At 40.2% G+C, this 14,527-nt stretch overlaps 1 protein-coding gene across 4 annotated transcripts in view; it reads right to left on the reverse strand.

The window, feature by feature from the left end:
* Nucleotides 1–12,203: 12,203 nt before the first annotated feature.
* Nucleotides 12,204–14,527, reverse strand: part of SESN1 (sestrin 1) — a 94,395-nt gene continuing 92,071 nt past the window's right edge. For 3 of the 4 annotated variants that reach the window (XM_054722631.1, XM_028139681.2, XM_054722633.1), the window contains 2 exons: nt 14,204–14,348; nt 12,204–13,385 (listed from right to left, as the gene is read on the reverse strand). In XM_054722631.1, coding sequence (XP_054578606.1) covers nt 13,299–13,385; nt 14,204–14,348 — 232 coding nt within the window. In that variant the 3' untranslated portion in view covers nt 12,204–13,298. Of the gene's footprint in view, nt 13,386–13,405; nt 14,100–14,203; nt 14,349–14,527 lie in introns of those variants that run through there. The other variant, XM_054722632.1, reaches the window with a different exon arrangement.

Genomic DNA, 14,527 nt, shown 5'->3' on the forward strand with positions numbered 1-14,527 from the left:
TTACTGTAGCTTTGTAATATGTTTTGAGGTAGGACATGAGCAATCGCCAACTTTGTTCTTTTTCAAAATTGTTTTGACTTTCAGGTTCTTTGAGACTTCATATGAATTTTAAGATGGATTTTTCTATTTCTGCAAAAAAAGGGCAGTTTTTAGAGATTGCATTGAATCTATATATTGTTTTAGGCAGTATTGACATCTTAACAATATAAAGTCTTTCAATCCATGAACAACAGATGTCTTTCCATTTATTTGTGTCTTTAATTTCTTATAGCAGTGTTACTGTTTTCAAGTTACAACTCTTTCAACTCCTTGGTTAAGTTTATTCCTAAGTATTCATTATTTTTGATACTATTGTAAATGGAATTGTTATCTCTATTTCCTTTTCAGATTGTTCATTTTTAGCATATAGAAATGCAACTTATATTTGCATGTTGATTTTGTATTATTAAATTTGATTGGATTTATTAGTTCTAACTGGTTTTTTGTGTATAGAATCTTTAGGGTTTTCTACATATAAGATCATGTCATCTGTACACAGAGATAATTTTACTGCTCCTTTCCAATGTGGATGCCTTTTCTTTTTCTTGCCTAATTGCTCTGGCTGGGACTTTCAGTACTGTGTTGGATAGGAGTGGTGAGAGGAGGCATCCTTGTCTTGTTTCTTAGAGGAAAAGCTTTCAGTCTTTCATCAAGTATGATATCAGCCGTAGGCTTTTCATTTTTCCTTTATTACATTGAGGTAGCTTTCATCTACTCCTGATTTGCTGAGTTGTTTTTGTTTTTATCATAAAAGGGTGTTTAATTGTGTCAAATGCTTTTTACGTATCAATTGAGATGATCATGTTTTTTCCCCTTCATTCTTTAATGTGGTGTAGTACATTGACCAATTTTTGTACTTTGAAACATCTTTACACTCCAGGAATATCCCACATAATCCTTTCAATGTGCTATTGAATTTTCTTTGCTAGTATTTTGTTAGATTTTTGCATCAATATTCATCAGGGACATTGGTCTGTAGTTTTCATTTCTTGTAGTGGTGTTCTCTCTTTGCTTTTTGGGAAGAGTTCGAGGAGAATTGGTGTTAATTCTCCTTTAAATGTTTGGTAGAATTCTCCAGTGAAACTGTCTCAGCCTGGGCTTTGTTGAGAGGTTTTAAATTACTGATTCAATCTTGAGTGTTTCTGTTATCCAATTTGTTGGTATACTATTATTTATAGCATTCTCTTATAAATCCTTTGTTTATTTGTTACATTGGTTAAATGTCCCCTTCTTCATTTCTGATTTTACTTATTTTAGTCTTCTTTTTATTTTTGGGGATTTTTTTATTATATATATATATAATAAATATATTAAAAATAAATTTATAAATTATTATATATATATTTTTATAAACAATTTTATTTTTTTTAATTTATTTTTCAATTATAGTTGACATATAATATTAGTTTCAGATTTACAACATAGTGATTAGATATTCATATACCTTACAAAGTGATCACCCTGATAAGTCTAGTACCCATCTGACAGCATACATAGTTATTACAACACTAGAAGCCTGGTGTACAAATTCATGCATGGGTGAGGTTTGCATATTAGCCTTTTATTACATAGGATTAATGATTATATTCCCTAGAATGTACTTTTCATTTCCTGTGACTATTTTAATAACTGGCAATTTGTGCTTCCCTTTCAGCTTTTCACCCATTCCCCAAAACTCCTCTCAGCTGGCAACTACCAATTTGTTCTCAATTATTCTAATATATGAATTTGTTTCTGTTTTGTTTGTTCATTTATTTTGTTATTTTTAGATTCCACATATAAGTGAAATCATATGGTATTTGTCTTTGTCTAACTTATTTCACTTACAATATACCCTCTAGGTCCATTTATGTTCTTGCAAATGTTAAGATTTCATTCTTTTTTTATGGCTGAGTAATATCCCATTGTATATGTACCACATCTTCTTTATCCACTCATCTATCGATGGGCATGTAGGATGCTTCCATATATCTTGGTTATTGTAAATAATGCTGCAATGAACATAGGGGTGCATATATATTTTTGACTTAGTGTTTTAGATTTCTTCAGATAAATGCCCAGAAGTGAAATTGCTGAGTCATAATGATAGTTACATTTTTAATTTTTTTGAGGATAGTCTATACTGTTTTCCATAATGGCTGCACCTATTTACAATCCCACCAACAGTGCAAAAGGGTTCTCTATTTTCCACATCCTTGCCAACACTTGTTTGTTGATTTATTGATAGCCATTCTGACAGTTGTGAGGTGATATCTCATTGTGGTTTTAATGTGCATTTCCCTGATTAATGACGTAGAACATGTTTTCACATGTCTATTGGCCATTTGTCCTCTTTGGGAAAAAATGTCTATTCAGTTATTCTGTGCATTTTAATTTATTTTATTACTAGAGGCCCGGTGCACGGACTCATGCACATTGAAAGGAAATTAATTAGAAGGTGGATGGTGGGGTGGGACTGGGCGAGATGGGCCAGACATGTCCTGGAGCCAACCTCCTGCGGTCCCTCCCTGGCTGGCCACACCTGGGGCAGCACTGGGTCCTTTGATTCTCGGTGAGCGGGTCCCTCCGACAGGTGGGGTCCCTCGGCCTGGCCTACGGGGATCAGGCTGAAACCAGCAATCTGACATTCCCCGAGGGATCCAGGAGTGCAAGAGGGCACTCTGCAAAGTTGCTATCACTCGGCAGCTCTTGCGTTGAACGTCTGTTCCCTGGTGGTCATTGCACATCATAGCTACTGGCCGGTCAGCTGGTTGCTTAGGCTTTTATATAGAGAGAATATTATTTTAAAATATGTTTTTATTGATTTTAGAGGGATAGAAACATTGATGATGTTAGCTGTGGATTTGTCATGTATAGCCTTTATTATGTTGAGATATATTCACTCTATCCCCCAATTTGCTGAGAGTGCTTATCATAACTGGATATTGGATTTTGTCAAATGCTTTATCTACATCCATCTATTGATATGATCATATGGTTTTTATCCTTCATACTAGAGGCCCAGTGCACGAAATTCGTGCACGGAGGGGGGTTGTCCCTCAGCCCAGCCTGTACCCTCTCCAATCTGGGACCCCTCAAGGGATGTCTGACTGTCTGTTTAGGCCTGATCCCACCCACCGGGATCGGGCCTAAACGGGCAGTCGGACATCCCTCTCACAATCCAGGACTGCTGGCTCCGAACTGCTTGCCTACCTGCCTTCCTGATTGCCCCTAACCGCTTCTGCCTGCCAGCCTGATCACCCCTTAACCACTCTGCTGCCAGCCTGTTTGCCCCCAACTTCCCTCCTCTGCCAGCCTGGTTACCCCTAACTGCCCTCTCCTGCAGGGTTGATCACTTCCAACTACCCTCCCTTGCAGGCTTGGTCCCTTTCAACTGCCCTCCCTTGCAGGCCGGGTGCCTCCCAACTGCCCTCTCCTGCTGGCCATCTTGTGGTGGCCATCTTGTGTCCACATGGGGGCAGGATCTTTGACCACATGGGGTCAGCTATATTATGTGTTGCAGTGATGATCAATCTGCATATTACTCTTTTATTAGATAGGATAGATGCCTGGTACAGGGGTGGGAGCCAGCTGGTTTGCCCTGAAGGGTGTCCCGGATCAGGTGGGGGTTCCCTTGGGGTGTGGGGCGGCCTGAGTGAGGGGCCTGTGGTGGTTTGCAGGCCGGCCATGCCCCCTGGCAACCCAAGCAGAGGCCCTGGTATCTGGAATTTATTTTCCTTCTACAATTGAAACTTTGTAGCCTGGAGCAGAGCCAAGCCTGGGGCTCCCTCCGAGGCCCGCAGCCATTTGTGTTGGGGTTATAATTGAAACTTTGTTGCCTTAAGCGGGTGGGCCCGGCCAGGGTGTGCAGAAAGCTTTGCTTCCCCTGTTGCCTGTGGCAACCCTGGCCTGCTCTCTCAAGCTCCATTCTGCCGCCATTTGTTTGAATTTGTTTACCTTCTATAATTGAAACTTTGTAGCTTGAGTGGAGGCTTAGGCCTGGCAAGGGCAGGCGGAAAGCTTGGCTTCCTCCGTTACCTAGGAAACCTTGCTCTCTGTGGCTGTAGCCATCTTGGTTTGGGTTAATTTGCATACTCGCTCTGATTGGATGGTGGGTGTGGCTTGTGGGTGTGTCGGAGGTATGGTCAATTTGCATATTTGTCTATTATTAGATAGGATTGTTTATGTGCTGTATCATGTTAATTGATTTGTGAAAATTATAGGTCAATATCCTTCATGAACATAGATGCAAAAATCCTCAATAGACATATGAAAATACGTTCAACATCACTAATCAGGGAAATTATTTATAGTTTCATATCATTGTGATGAGAGAAGTTGCTTGATATGATTACAGTTTTCTTAAATTTATTGAGACTTGTTTGGTCTAAAATGTAGTCTATCCTGAAAAAATGTTCCATGTGCACTTCAAAAGAATGTGTATTCTGCTGCTTGTGGGTGAAATCCTCTAAAAATATTAACTCCATCTGGTCTAAAGTGTTGCTTCAGATCACTATTTCCTTGTTGATTTTCTGTCTGTCTGACTTAACCATTGATGTCAATAGGGTGTTAAAGTTCCCTACTATTATTACTGTCATACTCTCAATCTTTCCCTTTATGTCCATCAGCACAGGGTTGGGGAGCCTGGTATGGGACTGGGGACCTTAGATTCTCTTCTGCAGCGGAGATATCTCTCCTGAATCTTAATGGAATCTTAACTGCCACACTATGGGTGTGGGACCTGCCTGTTCCACTCCTCTGCCCCTCCTACTCAATATGGCTGCTGCTTTATATCCTTATTTATAGGAATGCTGTTCAGTTAGTCTTCAGGTAGCTCTCAATGATGGTTCTATAATTTAGTTGTAATTCTGATGTGGTTGTGGGAGAAGGTGAGCACAGTTTTACCTACTCTATGGAAGTCATTTTTTTTCTTCTTCTTAATCTAGTTAAGGATGTGTCGATTTTGTTAATCTGATCAAATAATTTTTTTTCTGTTGCTTTTCTGTTGTCTGTCTAGCTCTGCTCTAATGTTTATTATTCCCTTCCTTCTGTTTGCTTTGGGTTTAGAATGTTCTTCTTTCTCTAGTTCTTTGAGGAGTGAAGTTAGGTTGTTGATTTGAGAAATTTTTTTTTTTAATGTAAGAATTTATAGCTTCCCTCTTATCACTACTTTTACTATATCCCATAAGTATTAGTATGTTGTGTCTTCATTTTAATTTGTCTCAAGATATGCTCCAATTCAATTCCCTTGCGATTTCTTCTTTGGCTCATTAGTTGATTAAGAACGTGTTGTTTAATTACCACTTGTAAATTGTCGGTTTTCTTTCTGCTGTTGATTTCTAGTTTCATTGCATTATGATTGAAAAATGTTATATGATTTCAGTCTTTTTTTGTTGTTGTTAATCCTCACCTGAGGATATTTTTCCAATGACTTTTAGAGAGAGTGGAATGGAGGGGGAGAGACAGAGAAACATGGATGTGAGAGAGACACATCTATTGGTTGCCACCTGCACGCACCCTGACCAGGGCTGGGGATCAAGCCTCCAACCCTTGACCAGAATTGAACCTGGGACTCCAGTCTTCGGGCTGATGCTCTATCCACTGAGACAAACTGGCTAGGGTGATTTTAATCTTCTAAAATTTGTTAAAACTTGTTTTATTGCCTAACATGTGGTCAGTCCTGGAGAATGTTCCATGTGCACTTGAGAAGAATGTATATTCTGCTATTGTTGGATGAAGTGTCTGTATGTCTGATCAGTTCAACTAGTCTATAGTGTTGAAATTCTGTTTCCTTATTTCTGCTTGTTTTACACATTATTGGAAGTGGGGTATTAAATCTACTGTCCATTAGTATCTATTTCGCTTTTCAGTTATGTTGTTTGCTTTATATATTTAGCTTTGGTATTTTGTACATACACTGAGTGGCCAGATTATTATGATCTCTGAATGCATAATAATCTGGCCACTCAGTGTATATCCTATATAATAAAAGGCTAATATGCAAATTGTCCCCTCGACCAGGAGTTCGACCAGCAGGCAGGCCAGCCAACCGCCCATGTCCCCTCCCCGTGGCCACAAACACACACACACACACACACACACACACACACACACACACACAGTGGCCAGATTATTATGCATTCAAAAATCATAATTGCCGAAACCGGTTTGGCTCAGTGGATAGAGCGTCAGCCTGCGGACTCAAGGGTCCCAGGTTCGATTCTGGTCAAGGGCATGTACCTTGGTTGCGGGCACATCCCCAGTAGTGGGTGTGCAAGAGGCAGCTGATCGATGTGTTTCTAACTTTCTATCCCTATCTCTTCCTCTCTGTAAAAAATCAATAAAATATATTTAAAAAAAATCATAATAATCTGGCCACTCAGTGTATATATTTAAAATTGTCATATCTTCACCCTAGTTTGGCACAGTGGATAGAGCATCGGCCTGCAGACTGAGGGGTCCTGGGTTCAATTCCAGTCAAGAGCACATGCCTAGGTTGCGGGCTCTGTCCCCAGTGGGGTGCGTGGCAGCTGATCAGTGATTTTCTCTCATCATTGATGTTTCTATCTCTCCCTCTCCCTTCCTTTCTGAAATCAATTAAATAACTAAAAAAGACTGGAATCTTCTTTTAAAATTGTCATATCTTCATGGTGAATTGGCTCTTTTGTCTGATATTAGCATAGCTGCCACTGCTATCTTTTAGCTACCATTTGCATATTAATAGCTTTTTCTATCCTTTTACTTTTAGCCTGTGTGTCCTTAGATATAAAGTTAGTCTCTTTTAGACAGCATATACTAGTTGGGTCCTTTTAAAAAATTCTATCCATTCAGCCAGTCTATATCTTTTGATTGTGGATGTCAATACACTTATTTATATTTAATGTAATTACTGATAGGAAAATACTGTTGTCATTTTGTTCATTGTCTTCTGTATGTTTTGTAGTTTTGACCATTTCCTCTCCTACTCCCTTCTCCTTTGTGTTTCATTGATTATTTTTTGAAGTGACATGCTTTGATTTTCTTCTCATTTCCTTTTGTGTAAAATCTAGAGATATTTTCTTTGGTTACCATGTGGATTATATAAAAAAATCTTAGTCATGACAACTTGAATTGCATACAAAAACTTCACTCCTTTATCTCTGCCTACCCTCACTTTGTTATTGATGTCACAAATTATACTTTATTTTGTACCTATCAACATAGATTTGTAGTTATTTTTTTTTTTTTGCCTTTGCCTTTAAAATTCTATACAAAAACTAAAAGTGGTAATTCAGGCATCTGCATTTAGCTTATATTCTGTATTTCTTTAGAGTTGGTTCCTAGATTTTTGTTTCTTAGATTGGAGCCATATTCATCTGTTTATATGCCTTGTGAACTTTGTTGAGATTTGGGGCTTGAAGAGGTGCCTCTAAGCCTGGCTGGAAGCTCTGAGACCTCCCAAACTTTTTCTGGAGATGCATCTTCTCTGAGTTTGTGTGTGTGCTTTCATTCTAGGCTATACATCAGCTTTTAGCTGTCTTAATTTCCCTAACAGACTTGCCCCGGTTTCTCCTCAGGAACTGTTTCAATTTTTATTGTATTCCTGTCTGTACTCCTTTGCACCCTCTGCTTAAGGAACTGTAGCCTCCCTGTTCTTCTAATGCACTTGTGCTCTCTTCTGTTTTCAGTGGCTTTCAACCAGCATCCAAACCATACCACCACTCCCACTAACTCTGCAAGTCAGTGAGTCCCTCAAGCAACCTTCACACAGCCAGAATGTTACACACAAGTGCTTTCTGTCCTAAGGGAAGAGGCGGGAATTGGGAGTTTCCTCTCAATTGTGTCACACTGCTGAGTAGGGCGAGGGGCAAAAATGAGCAAAATGCCACAAACTTTTCAGTGCAGCTTCCTTCTGGCTTTGTGTTCACCTGGGTGTTGTAGTTTCCCAACTTGTTTCCAGAGTTTGGTCCTTATATTGTTGTTACCTTAGTGCAGGCGTCCTCAAACTACGGCCCGCGGGCCACATGCGGGTGTTTTTGCCGTTTTGTTTTTTTACCTCAAAATAAGATATGTGTAGTGTGCATAGGTATTTGTTCATAGTTTTTTTTAAACTATAGTCCGGCCCTCCAACGGTCTGAGGGACAGTGAACTGGCCCCCTATTTAAAAAGTTTGAGGACCCCTGCCTTAGTGTCTCCACGGGGAATGAGGAGCTTCATGGATGATGTGACTCCCCACCCGTCTGTTGTATTCACTAGTCACAAATAGCTAATAAAACTTTCAGAGTACCTATATATATAAAAGGCTAATATGCTAAGTGTCCATCCGACCAGTAGCTATGACATGCACTGACCACCAGGGGGCAGACACTTAATGCAGGAGCTGCTGTGATGCGCACTGGCCATTTACAGAGAAATGGCACCATGGACCTGGCACCCACAAAACAACACTTGGCTTCCCCCAAGTGAGACACAGGCCCTGCCACCACCCCAGAGCGACAGCCCACCAAATCATAGCTGACATTACCAAGATCCCATGGCACAAAATGTGGCCCACAGCTCAGCCCAGCCCAGAAATGGTGGCTGTGGGCGCCTGGTAATGACATCACGTAGCAACGCCCAGCTTCCTTTCCCTAGTGACTAGCCTCCTTGCAGTTTCTTCAGCCCAGGAACCCGACTTGCTTTATAGCCAGGTGGAAACATTTTACACTTTAACTAAATGTCTCTGAAGCGTTTTCCCATGCCTCATCTCATTTGATCCTCACAGAAGTCCTGGAGTAGGTAGATAGGAGACTCAGTGGAATCCTATTTTTCTTTTCATTAGCCGGAAAATGGAGATTTAGAAAGTTTAGAAACTTGACCCGACTGAAAAGAAGAAATGGTGGACCTTGAAAATGACTTCAGATTTTCTCACTGAGCAGAATATAGTCAAACACTGCTGCAGATAAATATTTTACCCTTTGTTCTCCCTGTGTGATCTACAATAATAATCTACTTCATGTTGATATTTACTGCTGTGTTGCTGACAATTACCTGAAAGAGAAGTTGGGCTGCTTCACTAGCCTGGAAAAAGTTTAGCTAAATCAGAAAGCAGGTCTAATTAAGCAAATTTATTCTATATCTATAAAAGGCTAAGTTGACTTGTGCATGTGCAATACATATAAAGCTCTCGCTGGCACCAACGCATGCATGTGTTCCAATCTGTCACTGTCGATCGTGAATTTGGTTGACACTTGTATTATGGAGAAAGGGCAAATAGCAATATTAAAATACTAGAGGCCCGGTACAAGAATTCGTGCACAGGTGGGGTCCCTCGGGGTGGCCTCCGGAGATTGGGCCCCATCTCACAGCCCCGCCTTGGCCTGGTGCCACCCCCTCACCTTCTCCACCATCCTGTCTGTGGGACAATCGATCAGGGCTGCCCCCCCCCCCCCACCTGGCTCCCTCAGTGCCTGGGAGCCTGATGGCAGCCCCGCCCCCCGCCGCTGGTTGCTGTCTACGGGGCTATCAGGCTCCTGCTCGCACCCGCCTTCACCTGGCACTGCTCGCTCACCTGCTTCACCATCCTGCCATGGTCCCGCTCTTGTCGGGGATCAGCAGTGCCTCCACTGCCGCCCCCCTGGTGGTCAGCGCATGTCATAGTGAGTGGTCAGACTCCCAGTTGAATGAACATCCAAGGGGACAATTTGCATATTAGGCTTTTATTATATAGGATTTCTTCTAATTTCTGTTCAATGTGCACAAATTTGTGCACCAGGCCACTAGTCTTAATGATAAAATATAGGCTTGGAAAACATGCTTATCCAGCAAGTTTTATTTAGCTACACATCTACCAATGGTGTGCTATCAAAATTAATCAGAAATAGCTAAAGCATTAGAATAAAAATCTTTTAGCTTTTAAATGAATTTTCAGTTTCAAATAGTACCACTGTTTACATGAAGTCAAATAATTAAATTCCAAATCCTCTGTATTTAATACAATCTCATAAAAAATTTTTGTGATAGAGGAAGGGAGAGGACGTGATAGAAACATCTATACTAATAAAATAGTATGCTAATTAGACCAGACGTCTTCCGGATGACCATCCGGATGTCCTTCCTGACAAAGCCAGCAGGGTGAAGCTGCTGGCCAGCAGTCCTGGGTGCTAGCGCCTGCGGCCCGGGTGAAGCCACCTGCCCACTGTCCCCTGCAGCTGCAGCCAGCCCAGGTCCTGGGTGCCTGTGGCTGGCCAGAGGGAGGGAAGCCCAGGTCCCAGGTGCCTGCAGCTGGCTGGAGGAGGGAATCCTGGGTCCTGGGTGCAGGGCCGAGGCAGAGGTGGTTAGGGGTGATCAAGCCAGCAGGGGAGCAGGTAGGGGTGATCAGGCTGGCAGGCAGAAGCATTTAGGGACAATTAGGCAGGCAGGCAGCCGAGCAGTTAGGAGCTAGTGGTTCCAGATTGTGAGAGGGATGTCTAACTGCTGGTTTAGGCCCGATCCCTGTGGGATCGCACATCTCCCAAGGGGTCCCAGATTGGAGAGGATATGGGCTGGGCTGATGGATACTCCCCCCACACCCCCCAGTGCATGAATTTCGTGCAATGGGCCACTAATCCTATATAATGAACTAATATGCTAATTAGACCAGAGAGCAGAATGATCAGTGGGCGGGGCTGTGGGGCTGAGCCCCTTGCATGAATTTTGTGCATTGGGCCTCTAGTCAGTAAGATAGAATCATTGATTAGCTGCATCCTGCACGCCCCCCACCCACTGGAATCAAACCATATCCTCGTGGTTCACAGGTCGATGCTTAACCACTGAGCCATGCCAGCCAGGCCTAATCTCATTCTTATAATGAGAGATACTGAATTAAGTTTGGCCTAATAAAAAAGTTCCCCAAATTTTACTCCAAAAACCTGATTTAAATAATGAAATCCTGGAAACATCAACCAGAAATGTTTTCAGGATTATTTAAGAAAAACTTTTCCCCTTGTGGGGTGAGGGTTTTGATAGCTCATAGAGTATTCTATTTCACCTTCCCTTAATTATTTTGGAAACTATTAGATTATAGTAACATTAGCAATCCAGTGTGTTTAGTTTTGAGAAAACATTCTGTGTAACAGGAAGCACCTGTTAAATGGGAGGCACTGAAACAATTTTGTGTCACATGCACGCTTTTATTACTTTAGGTGTAAACATACTATTTTACTCATTAAAATTTTTATTCTGACTTGTGATTTCTAAGTGATTATAAACTTTAGTGGACTGAGATAATGCATTCAGTTGATTTTGTTTTGTGATCACAATCTCTGTATTTTCAAGACAAAGCAGAATGAGTAAAAATTTAACTGTATCTAGTGCAACCTCACTTGTTAGTTTCACCTGCATTACTATGACGAGCAGCAGACAGAAGAGGGCAAAGGGAAATTCAATGGGTAGGACCATGTATATATACATTCCTGTAAGGTAACCATAAATGGACTTATATATTGAATAATCAACTTCTATTTAATTAGGGATAATCTTGTCTTCTTCCTAGGCCAGTGGTCGGCAAACTCATTAGTCAACAGAGCCAAATATCAACAGTACAACGATTGAAATTTCTTTTGAGAGCCAAATTTTTTAAATTTAAACTTCTTCTAACACCACTTCTTCAAAATAGACTCGCCCAGGCCGTGGTATTTTGTGGAAGAGCCACACTCAAGGGGCCAAAGAGCTGCATGTGGCTCGCGAGCCGCAGTTTGCCGACCTAGGGTATATATCTTTGAAGGCAGGTATCACCTCTATTCAAAATTGTATCTTCCTACCCCCACCCCCATTCACACATTATAAATGTGTAGGCAATAGACTGAGCTCAACAGCATTGATTAAACTTAAGAGCTATTTCTAGTTGTTTGCCATTTTTTTGTTATATAGTCACTCCCTAATAAGTCCTTGTTCCTAATAATTTTTAATAATTCTATTTGAACTCTAAAATATCTCAGTTCAAAAGGACAAGGCATGAGACCATGCCAGCCATTTCCAAGATAAAAAAGTCTTACCTAAGATTTTGAAGGTCCACTTTTCTTTGAATTCTACAAAATAACTGAGTTTGTCATTTAATAGCAGTCTCTCATCTGATACAACATTATTTAAGTGTGAATCTACCCTGGCTAATAAAAGCTAATGAAACTCAGAATTGTTACTAATTCTGAAGTCATGACTTTTTAAAGAGATTAAGACAGCAAATAAAATTGGAGAAAAGTTATTCTTTATTGAAAAATACCAATAATACTGACAGACTTCAAAAGCAGTTCAGGCTTCCAGAATACAAAGTACTCAACACATTTTTTTCAAACCTGTTTGCATTTCAAACAAACAGCATTTTTGTAAATCAAGTTTGATAACCTGACTGAAAATATTTTCCAGCTTTATTATTTACGGAGTGCACATCTTTAAAGTGGGGTCAATGAGGTGGGCAGGAGCAGAATGCACCTGGGCTGTGCGGCAGACTATAGCCACATTTCCCACAACTCCCGGGCTGGCAACAAAAACACTGCACAAGATAGCTGCCCTCCAGTGTCAGAGGATCTTGAGAAACAGCATATCAAGAGATAGCCAGCTTTTCTTAACTTACACATTTTCATTTACATTTAAGATTGCTTTCTGAAGGAAATCTTTAAGAATGACAGTGTAATTAATGTCATCCAATAACTGAATTTAAAAAAACAATAATGAAAGAATTGAACTGTTACCATCAAAACAGTTTTTGCTGAGCTATGAGTAATAATTCTATGCTTTTTTAGATGCAACAAAATTAATACATATGCAAGTTTAATTTGAAACCACAAAAATTATGTATGTAGGCTCAGATAGTAGCAGTGTTCACTTTATTACTAATAGCTTAACTGGAACAGCCACTCTATTCACTCCACCAGCAGGAATAGCAGCACCAAGATCTAAAATTCTTTGTGTAAAAAGGCTTATGTCATTTTCCAAGTCCCATTCTTTGCATGCTCCAATTCTTGTTATCTTATTTAAAACATAAAAGCAACAGGATTTGGAGAGTTACTATTTGCTGTATTAAAACAGTTATACAGCATCTTGTACTTCAAAAAGCAAAATACTGTGAACGGCAACCCTTCTTCACAGCTCTAAACTTGAAGCTGCCAAGCATTCACTGCTCGTGCCAACAGTGGTATTTCCACAGTAAAATAGCAGAAACTAAAGGAATCATGGCACAATGTATTTCTGAATTCTTTTATCTACCATTGGTCCTGGGGCTTAGAACCTTTCCCTCGTAGACTATATCTGCTGATTATTCCATCATCTTTAATGAAGGAAAGGCATCAGGTCATATAGCGCGTAATGGCTCTCAGAGCATAAAGGAGTTCGGCTTGCATCCTAGCTTCTATAAGAAGCAGATTAACATGAACCTGCATATAAAACATAACATTTAAGGTAAGGTTATAATCATTCACAATTAGTTTTTCAGTGTGTCTAATAAAGAAACACCAAACATCAAGTACATTTTCTGTGTCCCACTGAATAACTTAGAAGTCTTGTGTTTACTGACCAGAATATTAATTTTTATTTAAAAATATTTTTTATTTCAGAGAGCAAGGGAGAGTGAGATACAAACATCAATGAGAGAAAATCATTGATCAGTTGCCTCCTGCACACACCCTACTGGGGATCGAGGCTACAATTCCGGCAAGTGCCGTGACCACCTGGTTCATAGGTCGATGTCAACCACTAAGCCAAACCGGCTGGGCCAGAATATCAGTATTTCAAAACAAAAGCTATCTGATGCTCTTTTGGGGTAGTTGTTTTGTGCTTTTATTTATGTTTTATCACATCTCTTCTGGGAGGTATATTTCAGAAAATCTAGACAGTACTTTATTAAAATATCAATTTCCCTAGTCAAATCATCATTCAATAATTCCTATATAAAGATGAATCAAAGACTAAACCAGGTAGTTCTAACAAAAATGTTTTTAAGGAGCTCTTGTACAATAGTCTTCTCCTAAGTAGTGACAGCCATGCCAACACTTTCAAGATGGGCCAGATCACCTGTCTTTCTTCTTTTACTCTAGTACCAGGAGGTTCTCTCCCAAGCGGTATCTGAGGCAGCTGTGCTGGAATGTTTTCTGGGTTGGGAGAGGTGATGGAAAGGTTTGAGATGCTTTAGATTAGGTGAAGGAGAATAAGAATCACTAGGTTACAGAGTAAATAATCCACAATAGATGCATACCTTCTCGGAGTGCTTGAACTGCCTCCAGAAGCTATCATACATTCTTTTGGTAACCTTTTCAGGAGTGCAAACAATAGTTTTGATATAAACTTTAAAGCTACGATCCAACAGCTGGTTAATTTCACCATAGTCATAGTCATCATATCTGTTAAAAGACAAAGTGAGAACTATATGAGATATTTTCTTCTTACAAAAGTACAGAAACCACTAGTAAATACTATATTCTTTTTCCCTCTTTGTGTAGGCAGCTGTCCCTCCAAATAACAACTTTACAAAGTTTAAATGGGAGTGGATTAGTGAGTAGAAATGGATAAGAAACAGAAG

Source organism: Eptesicus fuscus, chromosome 10, assembly GCF_027574615.1.
Source record: "Eptesicus fuscus isolate TK198812 chromosome 10, DD_ASM_mEF_20220401, whole genome shotgun sequence".
NCBI classification, from domain to species: domain Eukaryota; kingdom Metazoa; phylum Chordata; class Mammalia; order Chiroptera; family Vespertilionidae; genus Eptesicus; species Eptesicus fuscus.